Here is a 16,522-nt window from a genome sequence, read left to right on the forward strand (position 1 = left end):
TTCACTCGTCTAATTTTACTAGGCAGTTGTGAATCAATAGTCGGTCACAGAAAATAATCGTTCAATTCACCAGACAAATTTGGCAGAAGCGACCATAATGCATAATTCCAGTGAAGAGCATCAACGATATCTCGCGAGAATCTACAAATACGGAATTTGAGATTTTCGAATAATCAGCTTTCCATTCGTTAACAAGGCAAATATTTATCATCCTCTGTACACCGGCTAAATAGCCATGTGCGCAAACACATCGTGCGTCGAGAGCTGGCGTTGACACTGAAAATCGTTTTCCGCGCTCGAATATAAAAAGTGCAACCGGCAGCTTACAGCGAAAAATGCGTGTACATTGCAATCAGTCGATGATCATGTCGGTAATGATTAATAAACAATCACGACGTCACTGCTTGATTTCCGAACGCGTGTACCTCAATGAAAGCGCGTAATCGAACTGAATTCAGCATCTGACGCTGCTTCATGGGTACCCTTGGTAGCTAGGGAACGGTATATATCTATCCTCTATCCTATGGGATACGGAGCCCATAGGGTGCAAAATTCGTGTGGTGGAGGGTGCCGCTGAGCGAATGCTGCGAGCCGTACGAAATTTAAAGCAAACGCGGATTGACCTGTCCCGATTATATAGAACCCATACCAATTCTCTTGTTGTTATTCAATATGTAATGTGTAATACAAAAATTTTCGTTTTGTGTAAAAAATATTAAAGTTAAAATATTTTCCATCGATTATAATAATAAAAAGAAATGCTAAAAAGATAGATAAGCAAATGTTCTGTTCTAAATTCGCGTACAACAATTCAAATAATTTAATTCGTTGAAAAATACCGATCTTGTATATCTAAAAATGAAATTAATATAAAATATATATACAAGCTAAATATATCAGTTTGATATATTAATTGTCTAATTTTTATTCAGTTCTTACATCTTACATAAAATGCAAATTATGACAATCGCAACGTTTTTAAACTAAAATTCAAATACTTAGATATAGAAATCGCGTAATTTTGGGATTAAACCTTTAATACAGAACGTGTGTTCCAACCCGTCGCTGCCATTACACCTAATCCGATGGAACAGGGATCGACAAGGAAGATGCGTATTGCGCACACGCAAAATACCCCACCGTTTTAACTTTTAACAGCAGAGGCGCAAAAAGACCTCTTGACTATCTTGGAGATTAAAAACACATTACTAGGTAATATTTAAGCTCTAATATTATATGTAACAAATTTAGTTGTACATCGTCGTATATTGTCATGATAATTACTCTGTTACTATTAGCTATTAGCACACACATATTTTGGGCTGTAAAAATTTGGCGGTATTACTTTCCTCTCCCCCTCTCTTCCCTCTCTTTCTTTCTCTCTCTCTCCCTTTCTCTTTGTGTCGAAATATTGAAAATATTGTACAAATTTAAACATAGCACAAAATAAAAATTTATTTGATTTTGTTGCATTTAATTAATCAAATCTCTAGTTAAATTTTTAGCGTTGCATTACGCTTTTAAGGACCCTAAAGATCATTTTTGAGATATTCTTGTAAATATCATCGCAGCACTTGCAAGAAATTAAATTTAAATTTAGCTAAAATAAAATTGGAAAGATATTCATCCACAAAATGTCGTGTGAATTCGAACGATGGTCAAGCGCTCTCATGCAAGTCGCATGTTTGCCCAAATAATATTGAAAATTTCACGAGAAAAGCTCGGCAACTTGCACAGATATGTTTATCAACTAGGTACTACATATTTCCCCACGCTACACTGTGTCGTCGTCGAATTTCATGATTGCATTTTTCATCGCCTGCGGACATACCAATGAAAGATGCAAAAGGTGATTAAAAAAAAAAAAAATTAAAAAAAATAATATACACACACAAAAAGAGCGGAAAAACTTCAATCAATACTTGATAAAATTTCAAATATGCTAATAATATTATTAATAAAATAGTACCACCATGATAAGTGTTGGCATGTTCCCAAATTTCTAATTATTTTTATACAGCAAACAACATAAATATACATACGTCTACATTACAATACTTTTATATATTATATACTCATCAATTACTCTCTCATCAGTCATTAGATTATTATTTTAATTAATTATTTTCATGACTTCCTCGCGAAATAATTCTACACGTAGGTATATATGCATTCTATTTTATATAATTAAACATTAATATCAAGAGGTTCAAACATGTAACGTATAGGTTTCAAATAAAATTTTCTCTTAAGATTATTTTAAATAAAATAATCTTCTCTTCATATATATATTGAACAGCTGACATTCGTATTACAGCAAGTAAAAACAAAATAGCAAGTATTAAACCATGGAAATTATTGTTTTACATATTGCTTTTTTGGCAAAGATATATGACGAGGTGGTCCGAAATACGTGTGTAACATGGAAGTAACCCCGACGTATATGAAGACGTACGGTGTACGTCACAAACGCATTTGCCATTAACTGAAGTACACGACGACTGACTGCACGAATGGCATAAAAGCAACAGCAAACCTTTTTTCCTTTCTAAGCTATAAAGGACCGAATCGCATCGTGATGAGACTATGAAAAAGGTGAAAATCGGTTGAAAAAAGAGAAGCTTAAAATAGCCAGAAAAAAACCTCATGATTGTTATTCTAGAATTAGAAAAGTATATATTACATGTATATATAAAATGCACGTATATATAGTGTGTATAAACTATTTAAGTACTTTACACGAAGATATCACGCAATAACAAGCATCGCGCGAGCAATTCGAGATAAAAAATTAAAGCAAATACTTTTGATAAAATTTTGTCATAAACATAATTAATTAAAGTAACAGTTTAATGAATATAATTAGTAAATATATACTGTATTATTTAAAATAATTCTAAAATTATTGGCCATAATTGTTAAATAATTATAATTATTTAATTATTTATTTTATAGCTAGTGAGTGTTGTAGACATGTGGTCACAAGTTTAACACTATTTTTATTTAACATTTATCAACATGAAATTTAATTTAAATGCAACACAAATAAAATAAAATTTTGCTCATGAGAGTTCATTAAATCACATTAAAAAATTAACGTAATATATATATAAAAAAAAGAAAAACTTTGTTAAATGTATAGTTGCAGCAGACAATACAATACGCTTAGAAAACTTATTAAAATTATTTATACCCACACGATTATAAGTAGGTACGTATAAACGGGATATTTCTATTAAGCGATTTTTCTTTTAAGCGTTTCTTTACCGCTTTAACAAGCTGTTTTACGTAACTGCTATATATAGTCACATCGTACACTATAAACTTTCCATGCTGCTCAAAACATCTTCTATAAAGTCTGGAATTCCACTAATTGAAAAAATTTCCACAGCAAAAAATGCAGTAATTAAATATTACGGAGTATGTCACGAGTACTTTAAATCAGAAACTTTATAATTTCAAGAATATTTTATGCAAAAGTAATACTATCAATTTCTAATAAAAAATATTAAAAAGTGATATTATCTGTTTTTGATAATATAAGTATAAGTACTTCCTCGATTAAAAATTGTTTTTTTTTTAATTACAATGCTAAATTTAATTTTTTGTTTACATTTACAAATATTTTTGTATAAATATTGTAATAACATGTAATATCCCTGGTATTTTCTCTAAAAAATAAAAAAAATTACTATATTTTATTATATTTTTAGAAAGATCATATCTCTTAAAATGAAGTTCAATGCAACTTTATTACATCATAGTTCAATTTTGCTTAAAGTATAAACTTACTTATAAAAGTTATCGGTCTGACGATATAAATTACGGAAATAATTATAGTATCTAGTGGCGCGGAAACAAACTTCGTCAAAACTTGGTATAATTAAATATTGTACTTTTTGCTATCTTGAAGTCTAATTAAAGTATAAAATTTATCAAAATCAAATAAGGGATAAATAAACCGTAAAATTCTTCTTTAAGTGTATAAATAAAGTATAAAACATTCTTTAATTATCTACATTAAACTTATGAATTAAAATATATTGCATCATTAAAAAATCTGAGAATTACTATGTTTCTATCTAAGAATTCATGAATTAATGTACTCTAACTTTGGAATTATAAAAATAAAAAAATAATCTTCTCTTTTTTTCTAATACTTTTCTATTCTTAACAAATGGGCTATATATGAATTCCTTATAAAAGAATCAGTTTTTCAATGACAGTAACGTTCTTTATATTGGTCGCAAACTTGTTATTACATTTCAGAAGTTATACTACGCTACATAACGCATCAAATAGCTAAAATGTTTGTAAAATTGGCAGAAAAGGAAACAGTTTCAGCAGTATTTTGTCGACTTTACCGTCTCGATTGAATCCAATAATGTTACTGACGATGCCTGACCGTGAAACTACGTGAAGATGGATCGTGATTTCGCCCGAAGGTACATACATAGTACACCGACAGGAGCGATGAGAAAACGATGAATTTCAATTTTCGCGTAGAAAATCTGCGACACTCCGCACGTCGCCACGCCGGCGACACGTATATCTGTATATACAAGCTGTAAGCTCGCACACGCGTTATGGAATGAGGACGGCTATTCACCGGATACCGGCATAACCGGGAAATTGCGAGATCGTGGAAGGTTCTTCATAACTACAGGCGCGCGCGACTCCCTGGCATTATTACTCGGTAAGTCCTCCACGGCACGGTATAAGGAGTACAACCCTGAAATCCTTTGGGTCCGGACCGGAAGAGCCGCGATGAGATGGTGCGTCGGAGTTATAAACGCCAGCAACAAAGCCGGACGGTGGAAACGGAGGAAATAATAGCGAGGACGTTTATTGCACCCGGTGTGAAGGACGTCGTCCGAAAGATGAAGACGTTCGTGTAGCTTAAACGATAACGCGTACGATGGCAACATATATGCCGCAGGACAATAAGCAAGAGAGCAGTTCGCAAATAGTATAGATATTATTTGTGTGCGGTAGTGTGATTACGAGATTTCTCACTGTAAATCTATAAACGTCTAAAAATGACACATTTGCATGTGGCTCGTATTACATGTTTTGTTGCGTGTTAAATTAACATGTTGAATCGTATTAAATTAAAAGTTAGTACGTCCAATCGTGTTAAATGACGTGATTTAAAACGGCAAGAAATGTATGAGAAGAGTTTCAGTTAAAATAACACGTGAATTTTCAATGTTCTTTAAATTACTCATAAGATTGCTTTCAAAAAGACATAAGTAACAAGATAATGTGTTAATAATAGTTTGTAATAGGTAATCGTATTATAGCCTATTAATCCAGTTATTTAAATAATCAAAACTCAATAAGCTCGATAATGGAGCTACAAGTAACAATAATAGTATGTCGATACGCGATTTAGATGCAATATATGTATAGGTATATTAAAATTATTCATAAACTATCCTCTGTAGATATTACATCCAAAATTTCTTTGAGAGTAGGGGTACATTCTTTTAATCGGTGCTCAGTCAATAAAAAACAAAATAGATATTTCACTCATATTTTGCTGTTATTTATTTCGTAAATGTGGAAATAATTGTTTCGAAAACTTAAACTGAAAAATGTCAAGCAATTCTGAATGTAAGTTATTATTACCGAAAGTTTCTGAGTGAACAAAAGTAATTAATATTTATAATAAATCAATCAATATACGTGTCACATTTCTTAACCCACATCCTTATTTATTAATTACGCTATTTATTATTCTAATTACTAATTTATAAAAAAATCTTAATTGCTTAAAGTGGAAATACCTCACAAGTGATTAAAAGCACGTTTCATGCTAACATGCATCTAATGCATCCCGGATTTCTAATTGGGGCTTTGTCGGATGAATTCTGTTACGTAGCAGGTGATGACAATGACTTGTGTAACGGTAACAGAGGAGCAAGCTTAAGTAAGCTCATGGAGAGTAAGAGAAAGAGGGACGAGGCGAGGGAAAGGAGAAAGTGAGAGAGGAGGCGGGGAGAGGAAAGGGAGAGGAGAGAGAGAAGAAGAGAGAGAGAGAGAGAGAGAGAGAGAGAGAGAGAGAGAAAATCCAATGTGACAATTACGTCGAGTATAATTGTAATGAGATTTGAAGTGTGAGACGTTAAATATCCCAGTTGTGTGTGAAACAGTGAAGTCTTCTCGAACGTATAATTAGTTCTTGAATTTACTTACAATTAGTACAGAACGATTTTCGTAAAGAGAACAATATGATCCTAAACGGCTCTAACAACGTACATAGAAAATCCAATATATTTTCGGTAAGATCTCTGTCTTCGCTCTCTATGCCTTCGCGCGCAAAAATATCTCCTCCCTCGGCTTCCTCACAATCGGAAATCAATAGCAACGCCAGTGCAGCGTAACAAACTTATTGTTTTCAGTCACCCTTCAAAACGCATCCCCAAAAATTTCGAATCCCCGTTCTGAGGTGTAAACCGAAAGAAGACTGTATGATTTGTCATTTGTCAGAATACAATAACGTTGATCAATCAAGTGCGCCATTTGTCCTATTCACAACCGCCTGGCGCGCGCCGCGAGGAAAAAAATGACTCCGCTTCCGTTCGAATGGAGAAGAATTCCTGTTCCGAAAGGAAACCTTATCACGCCGATTTTTTCTGAAGCTTTCACATTAACGAACAAACCTTCCACGTGCAGGAGGTTATATTTTTCCGATAAAAAATGCATATTGAAGCTAATGATTTATGTCATTTCCCTATCGTTTACTCGCGCACCTTTAAAGCTACATGTTATAGCAAAAACTTAAAATTATAAAAAATGGACAAGGAACATGATTACGCCTTGAGAATAAAATAAAATAAACGCGAATTAAAAGTGGCAGAGTATTAAAATTAGAACAAGAACTTGAAAAAAATGGATAATAGAACAGTTGCATCCGCGCGCGAAAGAATGCGACTCGAAAAATACCAGTTCCTTGAAGCTGACGTTGTAAGTTTCCAGGATATAATGTAGAATAGCACAAGGGGAATAAAGGGGCATGCAATAATGTACTCTCGTGCCTCGCTCCAAGAAAATTTACAGTAAACGTTCGTGTTATTTCCGTGGTAGAGTTTTTCACGGAAGAACACTATCGCGCGAGAAGAAGATAGGGAAAGAAGACCAGATTCGGGGAGTATAAAAAACATAGAAACATTTCGAACATATAGAAACATAGTGCGCAAGTTTTTGCTGCAGAAATCTACAGACACGTATTATATAGTACCGTTTTTACGATTTACTTGAACGGACCGAAGATAGATTTAGATTTAGACTTTCCTATAATTATCAAAGCATGTAGCTATATACGATAAAATAACAAAATTATAAGAAATTCATTATTGCGAATGCAACTTCGTAATTATTTTGTAATACGAATATCTCTCAAGATATTTTCTAACATCGTTATGCTCAATTCAAATATAAACAGAATTCAGAATAAATTAAATATAATGAATAACCTAAAGAAGAATCAGCATTTTATAAATTTAATACATGATATTAAATGCACTTCCTATGCGTGTTAAAGTGTAACACGAAATGTCAATCTATGGTAAAATCCGATTACGTTACGTCTAATTATTCTTACTATAAAATATCGATTTACTCGATATTCATTTAACATGTGCATTTATGCAAGGCTGCACAAGGACATCGCAAAATACTGCGCTAAAAATTAACATACAATAAAATGGATGAGTCTCGGCGTAGAAATTTTAAAAAGTATGATGTCACACAATAAAATAAATAAGATAAATTTTTCTGTGATTTATATATCCTACGTTGCCCACAAAGCAGCAATTTCGTGTCGCTCGCGACGATTCTGGATATCGATCCATTAAGGCCAATGCAATTAACAACCATGGCGGAATAACGCGCAGCACGACGTCGACGCACAAAGGAAGGCGTGGCAATGTTCGTCGGGCCCTTAATGCCAATGCCAATGTCAGGGTTTTCCCGGTCAATCACCTAAACATCCCTACCTTCATATCACGGAAGTTCTACGGACTTCTACGCACCCGACTTCGCAGAGCAACTTCGCTCCTTCTCGCAGTCAGGCAGTCACGCCTTTCCTATCATCGTCCGGCGATAACTTTTCCACTCACGGTATTACGCTGAACTGACTGTATGAAAATGATGGGGGAGCATTTTACCCCCGCAGCACAGGCACTTGAATCAAACCTCGGGGGTTGAAATATCGACTGCACGGCTGTGACAGAACGCGAGGTTACCGACGTTGGAGCTTTTAGCTTTCTCTGCCGCTTTTACCGTTTGCTCATTCATACGAAACGACGACGAAAAACCACATTAATATAAACATGAATTTCACAATATTTGTTTGAGAAAATCAGCAACTGATATAATTAAACGCAAAATAAAATTTCTTAAACAAAGTGCAAACCACTTAAGAAAATGGAAACAACAAAGCAGCGTATATCTAAGAAGCTTTTTAATATTTAATTTCGTGGCTGTTACAACAGCGTACGACTTTAACAGCCTTGTTATTAACATAAAGATAAAAAGATAGAAGAAAAAAAAGGAAAGGCGTCAGGCGAGCTTTTAATAATGCTGCGCAAGCACGAGTTAGGCAGCTTGAAAGCATTTTTAGTCAGCTTTACAGCTTACCTCGGCGAATTTTGATAAACTTGGCAATGTTTTAACAATCTAGCTCATTAAAATCTTAATATCTAGCACGGCTTCAATAAAATGCGCATGTAATAATAGAACTGAATAACGTCACATCCCGTTTTTTTTCATATAACAATTATATCATGCTTATTGTCGTTTATGAATATATACAAATAAATATTCCTGTTATATATTGTTTAAAAAACTCGCACTAAACGTATATCATTATTAACTGTGTTAAACATTAATGTACAAATTTTAATTAATTATTTATCTGTATATGTATATTCACAAGTTACAAAATTACTTTTACTCTAGAAAATAGGTTCAACATTGCTCTAAACAAAAACATACTTATAGAAACTAATGACGTGACCGTTCTTTAATTAGGAGAAAATTTGTTTAATATGACAAATTATTTTTAATAAGTGATTTACCTTCTGTTTGTCCAGAAGATGCAAGATTTCATCGACATCGCCGACGACCACAGATTGTTGTCGTAACATCTCTTCTTCGACCGTAAGCCAGTCACGTATCTGCAATGTAATCAAGCAAACAATAATTATGATAGTATATTAGCAACCTTGTTCAAAGGTAGCAATACCTAAATTATACATAACTAGTTCTGCAAAGACGTAATTACAATATTAAAGACTACAGTTTTGTTGGAGTTTTTTTTGCGTAACTATGCCTTTCTTATTGCTTGAATATATTCACTTAATATAAAAAAAAGTTTACCAGTATTTTGCCTTTTATTGTATTAAAAAGCTCTATTATCATATCTAAATAATATGAAAATTATATTAAAATGATTAATTACTTTACTAGAATAAAAGATAGAAGTAAAAATAATTTCAAGCAAATATAATTATATTTCACAACAAGAGCGGCATTAAATTAATTAATGTATCTTTGATCATTGATCAATTCATAAATTGATAATCCATCTTGATGAATTAATCACAAATTAGCTATAGCAATAAAACTTATATCCCTTAGGAAACGTGAGTATCGGCGTCAGTGGCAAATATCTCCATCCTCCGAAAGTGGCTCAAATCAGATAGAAAAGAGCTAGCGAAAAGGGGGAGAACGCAGAACCGGAACTAGGATATTTGCTGCCGGAAATTAGTAGGGAGTGTCCGTTCGTAAGTGGCCGACTTCGATTTACCTCAATATTCGTCAAGAGCCAAGAATAGGCAAATACTGAATGTACGAGGCGTGTCCTAAAACTTGCGTCAAATTTCAAGAGTGCATTCCCTGATAAATCTAAAGTTTAAATTTTCGAATAAAATATTTTGCGTTAACAGAACTAAAGTGTCGATAATAACCGAAGTAAATAATCGCGTGTGAAAGCAACATTAAAAGAGACTAATTCTCAATCACGAAAAAGTCCGCAACATAATTACTCTAAACGGATTTAGCCGCTATTGTATATACAGCATGAGTGAACGTCCAATTGCATCACAAATTTACATTTTCCAGCAGTCATTACGGCGAACAGTTTTTCCTCGTAAATGGCTTCATTGGTGCGATTAATTAAATATCAAGGCAAGTTGCATAATCGCATTTCCATTGCAACTACGAGTTGCAAAGCCAATAATATATTTAAAAGCTCGTCCGCGCGCGCGCGCGCGCGTAACGCTTCGCTAGACAACGGAAATATCTCCGCTGACAATTTTAGCGTGCTTGTACGTTGTGTATCAAATTTTAGTCGAAATACCTCAAAAGATCATGACAATCAAATAAACGTTTACGGCAAACAACTTATTGAAAAAAAAAGACCGCCCTGAATAAGTTCTCGACCTAACACCGACTGATCGATCGGTCGGCGACGCAACAGCAACCATGCAAGAAACCCAAACTAGCATTCGACGAGAATTTCCCCGGATCGCAAACGTGGAACTTTCGAGGGAGTCGATAAATCGCGGAAGAGATAAACCGTAGTGCTACAGGAAATTAAGGTCTCGCTCGGTCCGGCAACCCCCTGCGAGTCTGCCACCTAGACTAAGCTCCTGGGCTCGTTCCGCCTTTCACCCACCCTTGTCCGACTCGAAGCGGCCTTGATTAAGTGCCCGTTGTCGAAGAATGATCATATCCCTCGTGTTTTCCGCCTCAAAATGGACACCGTAGAGCATTGTATACATTTTCATATAACTTACGGTTGAACTGTTTCTCTTAAGAGTGTGAGGTGTAAATATTATGTTAAAAATCATTTTAAGATCAATTTTCTACGTTAATTCTTGCCAGAATTTTAACAAAATTTATAATTGTCTGAAATCATATTTATATTATTCTGAAAATAAATGAGTCATTAAGAAACTGAAAAGCTAAAAATAATTAACACATAAAATGGAAAATAATGGATTCTTTCGTTCAATTAACGAAAAACACAATGTAAAATGCACGTTCTTTATTAGCTTTTTAAAGGATTTGTTAGAAAATAATATCTTGATATAAAGAAGCTTATTCAGGGCCATTTCAACCAAACTTCGATTAACTCGTTGATTAGTCCATTGGAAATGACCAATCGCATTTGCTTATTAAGCAGATTGACAAATGGGATTGGTCATTTCCAGTGGACTAATAAACGATTAAATTAATCAGAGCTTGGTCGAAGTGGACCTCAATCCTTTTAATTCTTGACTTGAATTTAAATACAGTTTCTTCGCTGAAATAAGCTACAAAATTTTACGAGTAAATTCACACAAATAAATTACACAAGTGTAGGTCCGTTACATGATTTCCGCTATCTGTATCCGTCACGATCCATTATGTAGAGTATTAGGTGTACTCGTTACACTCATCGAAAATCACCCCGTGAGACTAGAGTTTCTTGTCTAAGAGTTTAACGATCGATCTTAGCACCCGAGCAATAAAAAAAACGCGACAAGACGTACACACATCCCTGCAAAAATCAACTGTGTTGAGAATAATGCTTGGCAACGTGTATACGATGGTACCCATATTTTTATCACTACGGATGTCGCGAATTTTAATCGTAAAACGCGTTAAAACGCTTTTTTTCTTCATAAGTACCCAATTGCTCTTAACTTAATAATCAAAAACATGTCACTTTAGTCTGCAAAATTTATGTTTTCTATATTGTATAAATATAAATAAATATATAAATAAAATATTCCACAAGAAGCGATTCCCGATGGGAGCGATGGTATTGTTTTTCGAAATAAAAATAAACACGAAAAAGATAGCGCAGGTGCACTTTGCACGAAGTTTCTCGATTGTCATCTCACGACTTTTTGATGCATTAAACGGTTCATTGGACAAACCATTTTATCTTCCTTCTATCGCTTTCCTTTCGATCGAGACTTTTATTATTATTGCTCAGTGAAAATAGAAAATAATATAATATATCTTTGATAAAATTGTTAGAAAATTTTAATAAAATTGCTAAAAGACATTTAAAAAATTTCTCAAATTATTAGCATATAATGAATTGGCTTCGTTCTAGGAAACTTTATAAGCTAAATAAAATGATGTAAAAGCAATATGCAAGTTTTTAATTTGCAAATTTGTGTTTATTTTCTTTAGTTTAAAAACTTTTGAGAAGTAAAACATACTACATATTTTTACTATATTTTTTTTAACTATATTTCCATCTTTTTTTTAACGTGGGGGAAATCCTCATGGATCCTGGGGGGATACTCTTGTTCCTCGGTAAAGGTCCATGTAGCGGCAATGTGCAAAATTCTAATTTGCGCATTGTTTTATTATTTTTTATTAATTTTTTACTAATTTGATTATATTTTCCACTCTTTCCTACGTCTATTTCATGCCACCCAAATAAATTGCAGGAGCATTTAACTCACATTGAGAGCTTTCAAAAACACTATAATAAAGTATATTTTCCTTTAATACTTTTTAAGAAATATTCGACGTATTAGAACATTCTGAACACATTGCCATATTAAGAAAATCGGTTATAAAAAACCACCAAAATAAATTGCAGAAACATTTAGCTCACATTTTGAGAGCTTTCAAAAACACTATATAATAAAGTATATATTTTTTTAATACTTTTTGAGAAATATTAGTGTTGCATGTTTTCGTTGCAAGAAAACGTTGCAGTCGTGCACCCGAAGTTACCTCACCCCCCTCGAGAAAGGCGTAGTTCTACGTCAAAATATTGAAAAAAAAAGTCGTTGAGCAAGCAACTCTCTTTTATATATTCTTGTTATAATATTCTTTTTGTTTTACATATATTATTAGGAATTCTATAGTGTATATATATTATATAATATCGAAATTTTAATTATTCATGTATAGACATTATATATGCATAGATCGAAATATCTTTCCAATAATTAATGCAAAATTAATTTAATTAATTATGACTTAGAAGTGCTATTACATTATTAATCACTCATAATTATGTGACAATAAAAAACAATGTCTGCTATTTCACTATTTTATGCAAAATAAGCCTCAAACTAGACTCACATATTTTATCGCAAGACAAAATAATGGTGATCAAAGATCCAATAAGCTGAATACCGCAAAGAGAGTCAGTTCCAAATTATTGGAGTGCCATGGAAACGCGAACACGGGAATTCGAGATAGAGAAGCATACACTAACATCGCGTTCGGAGAAGTTTCGAATATGAAATTTGCTCTGCATACGTCAAAAATTCGCATTACCGTGTACAAGCGTTTTTTTACCCATATTAATTTTCACCCCCATTATTCAGGAAATATAATGTTCATCAGTCGAATAAAAAACCAAAATATAAGGTAAATTAATATCAATTAATTCATTATTATAGAATTAGAAGAGAAAGATAATCAAGAAAATGAAGTATTATTTTCGCATTATGGATATAGAATTAAAAAGATAAATAATGTATTTTATTTAAAATGTAATCTTGAGTTATTATTACACGTTGAACTGATAAAGCTATAATATTTCGATTTTTTATTGCCTTATTTCTCCTCTACAAACACTCAAGTTCCTAACAAGTTGCACAATTTCCTTACGATAATGAGTAGTACCAAATCCATATACAACGTTCAAAACAGATATCCTTAAATTAACGTCGAATATCCTAAATAAATTACACGTAATACATCATCTATAAGTACAAATGTTTCAATTTACATTATTGACCTGAGTAAGGCAATAGTTATTGTCACACGGCGAACTCCACGCCTCAGTCATGACAAGCAGCATGCGCGTAAAACAAAAAGTGGTCCATCGTCATGAGCCGAAATAGAATTTCATATTGGCAACTTGATTCCTGCTCGAGTCTCGTTACCTCAAGGCCTCTCATCGCTTTATGCAAACAGCACAATACTTGTCAGTGCGACAGCATAGCCGGAAATAGAAGCCCAGAGATAGCTATTATGGCATTGGACTGGCTGGAGTCTGACTGTTGACTCGGCAAATAGGAAAAGCGTACTAGAGCCTAGAGCCTATGCAATGTTTGCTGAGACGTTGCTAAAAGTTCTCTGGACAATAGGTGGAGATATTACACATTACCGGAATATATTTGTAAATCTCATATCGCAATTAACCATTAGCCGACTAATTGTTAACGCACTCTCTCTCTCTCTCTCTTTCTCTCTTTCTCGCAATCATAATATAAATAAATCTATCAAAATCAAACTAAATCTAATAAAATCAAATATAGCATAAAAATATTTCATAATTATGTAACATAAGTATAGTTCCGATTTCTCCTAGTAGCAAGCAAGTTACGTGAGATGAAAAATATTTCACCTTTACGGAGTCTATAAAATGTCACGTTTTCAAAAAAATTGTAATGCCACTCAGATATGCGCAAAAAGGCAAAAAACATTTTGCGAAATATGTATAAATGTAACAGTTCGAGGTCATAAAAGTTCAAAGAGAATAAAGTCTTGAAAAATAGTTGGAAAAGACCACGCTATATAAGCTCAGCAAAAACAAAAATAAAAACGCTTGAGAATTTTACCTGACAACTTGCACGATTATACGCGTTTATGTTCTGCCATGATAAGTCCTTTAACAAAAAGAACGGTTTTAACAAAGATGGTTAATAAAAGTAATCAGTAAAAATAATAAAAAGTAAAACCAGAATAACGGATAGAAAAAGTAGATATGCTTCGTTAAACAATATTGTACTGTAACGATGAAAGTACATTCAAATTAAAAACCCCGCAGAGTAGAAGGAAGACGTAGTGCGAATCAAAGAGATATTCTTCGGTGAATTCCAGAGTATTAACATTTACGTAATAAAACGCTGATCACGTAGATCAACGTAGCTACCGCACCTACTAAAACCGAATTAAACTTACCGCGTCGGCCAAGTGCGCCCTTAAATTAAATTAAATTTCCATGCTATAAAAGACGATAAATTTCCGCTCTGTCGAATCATGAAAGGAACATCCGGGATATAAAAGTGAGATTTAAATTATTTTATCTTACTATATTTCCTAGATTGTACGCCCAAGCTATGTCCATCACAAAAGAACAGCACAGGTACGGAAAGTGAATGAGGATCAGTATGGCGTGAAGGGAGAGAAACCGGCAGAGTAATTCAATAAAATTGACCGAGTTATACTCCTGCATGAACATCGACCCACTCCCTCCTTGCACGCCTGTCCACCGTCGTCACACAAATCTAATTCCTATTCCTGATATAACCGAACTCGTGCCACCAATTGCAGAATATTCAGTCGAAATTACATTTCTTTCGAAATTTTCCGTCGTAACCAGATCGCGATCGAAGGAGAATGCGGACTGGAAGTCGAAGTCGAGATCCTATGAAGCATGCTGACGCGATAAGAAGTTATTGCTGAGGCAGCATCAACAATAGATAAGCCCTCAAGACTCCATCTGCAATTCCGACGATGACTTTCTTCGATCTCGATAAAGCTATTACTGTGCATTTTGCACATCAGCTTACCGCTCACGTAAAAAATTATTGGAATTTATGCGCGGAAATATTGCCGGCAATAAAAGACTATTCGAAAAATTTTCAATACGTGAATTCATAAAAAAAATAATAAATACTAATAAATGATAAAATAATAATTAAATCAAAATAAGAAGTATAATAGTTAAAAAACCATATATATGAGTACAATATATAATATATTCAATATATAATATATTCAAAGATGTTACATCAGATAAATAAATTCAGTAAATTATAATTAATATACACTTCACGAAATCGGTGAGGTGCAAAGGCGTGACGAGAAAAGTGACTTTTTTATTACGGCGAATTCCTAACAAATAGTAATAAAAATATCCAAAAGGACAATATCTTAATAACCACAGAAACTTTCGTTATTCACAAATTTAAAATGTCACGCACAAAGCACCGTCCGATTATTTTATTACAGTTTGACATTTATTTAGAAAAAAATATATATTTCCTCTATTTCTGTATTCTCACCACGAATTTATATGTGATTTATGACGAACCGTATTCCGGAAAAAAAAAAGAACTGTGGTAACACAAAGTTTGTTACCATTTTATAAAAGTCGTTACGAATAAGCCGCATAAACGAAAACGAAATAAGAACGCGAATAAAAATAACTTTTGATATTAATTCGTACTTACAAAAACTTTCTATGTGATACTCTCTGCTATTTCAAGTTATTTATTTGGCCACAATTAAACATCCCTCAGATTTATGTAATTTTGCACACATTCATTGATTGCTGCATTGATATGACGTATCAATATTAAGACGGAACATGTACAATATATTATGAGAGATATTGACCAGATACATCGCTCTACTCTGAATACTAATTGTGGAAAGCGGATCCAATTTAACCGGCACCTTGATAACCAAGTTAAGACTCCTCATTCATGAGGGACACGCTACAATACTGACGTGCACACAGAATAGAATATCGCCATATGCT

General features: G+C 33.4%; 1 protein-coding gene across 9 annotated transcripts in view; it reads right to left on the bottom strand.

Moving 5' to 3' along the window:
- LOC112464527 (dystrophin-like) overlaps positions 1 to 16,522 on the bottom strand; it is a 455,372-nt gene that overhangs the window by 337,162 nt on the left and 101,688 nt on the right. For all 9 annotated transcript variants that reach the window (XM_025031567.1, XM_025031559.1, XM_025031568.1 and 6 more), the window contains one exon: positions 9,084 to 9,182. In XM_025031567.1, the coding sequence (XP_024887335.1) occupies positions 9,084 to 9,182 (99 nt within the window). The remainder of the gene's footprint in view (positions 1 to 9,083; positions 9,183 to 16,522) is intronic.

The sequence above is a fragment of the Temnothorax curvispinosus genome, unplaced genomic scaffold, assembly GCF_003070985.1.
Source record: "Temnothorax curvispinosus isolate PA1 unplaced genomic scaffold, ASM307098v1 QBEX01014279.1, whole genome shotgun sequence".
NCBI classification, from domain to species: domain Eukaryota; kingdom Metazoa; phylum Arthropoda; class Insecta; order Hymenoptera; family Formicidae; genus Temnothorax; species Temnothorax curvispinosus.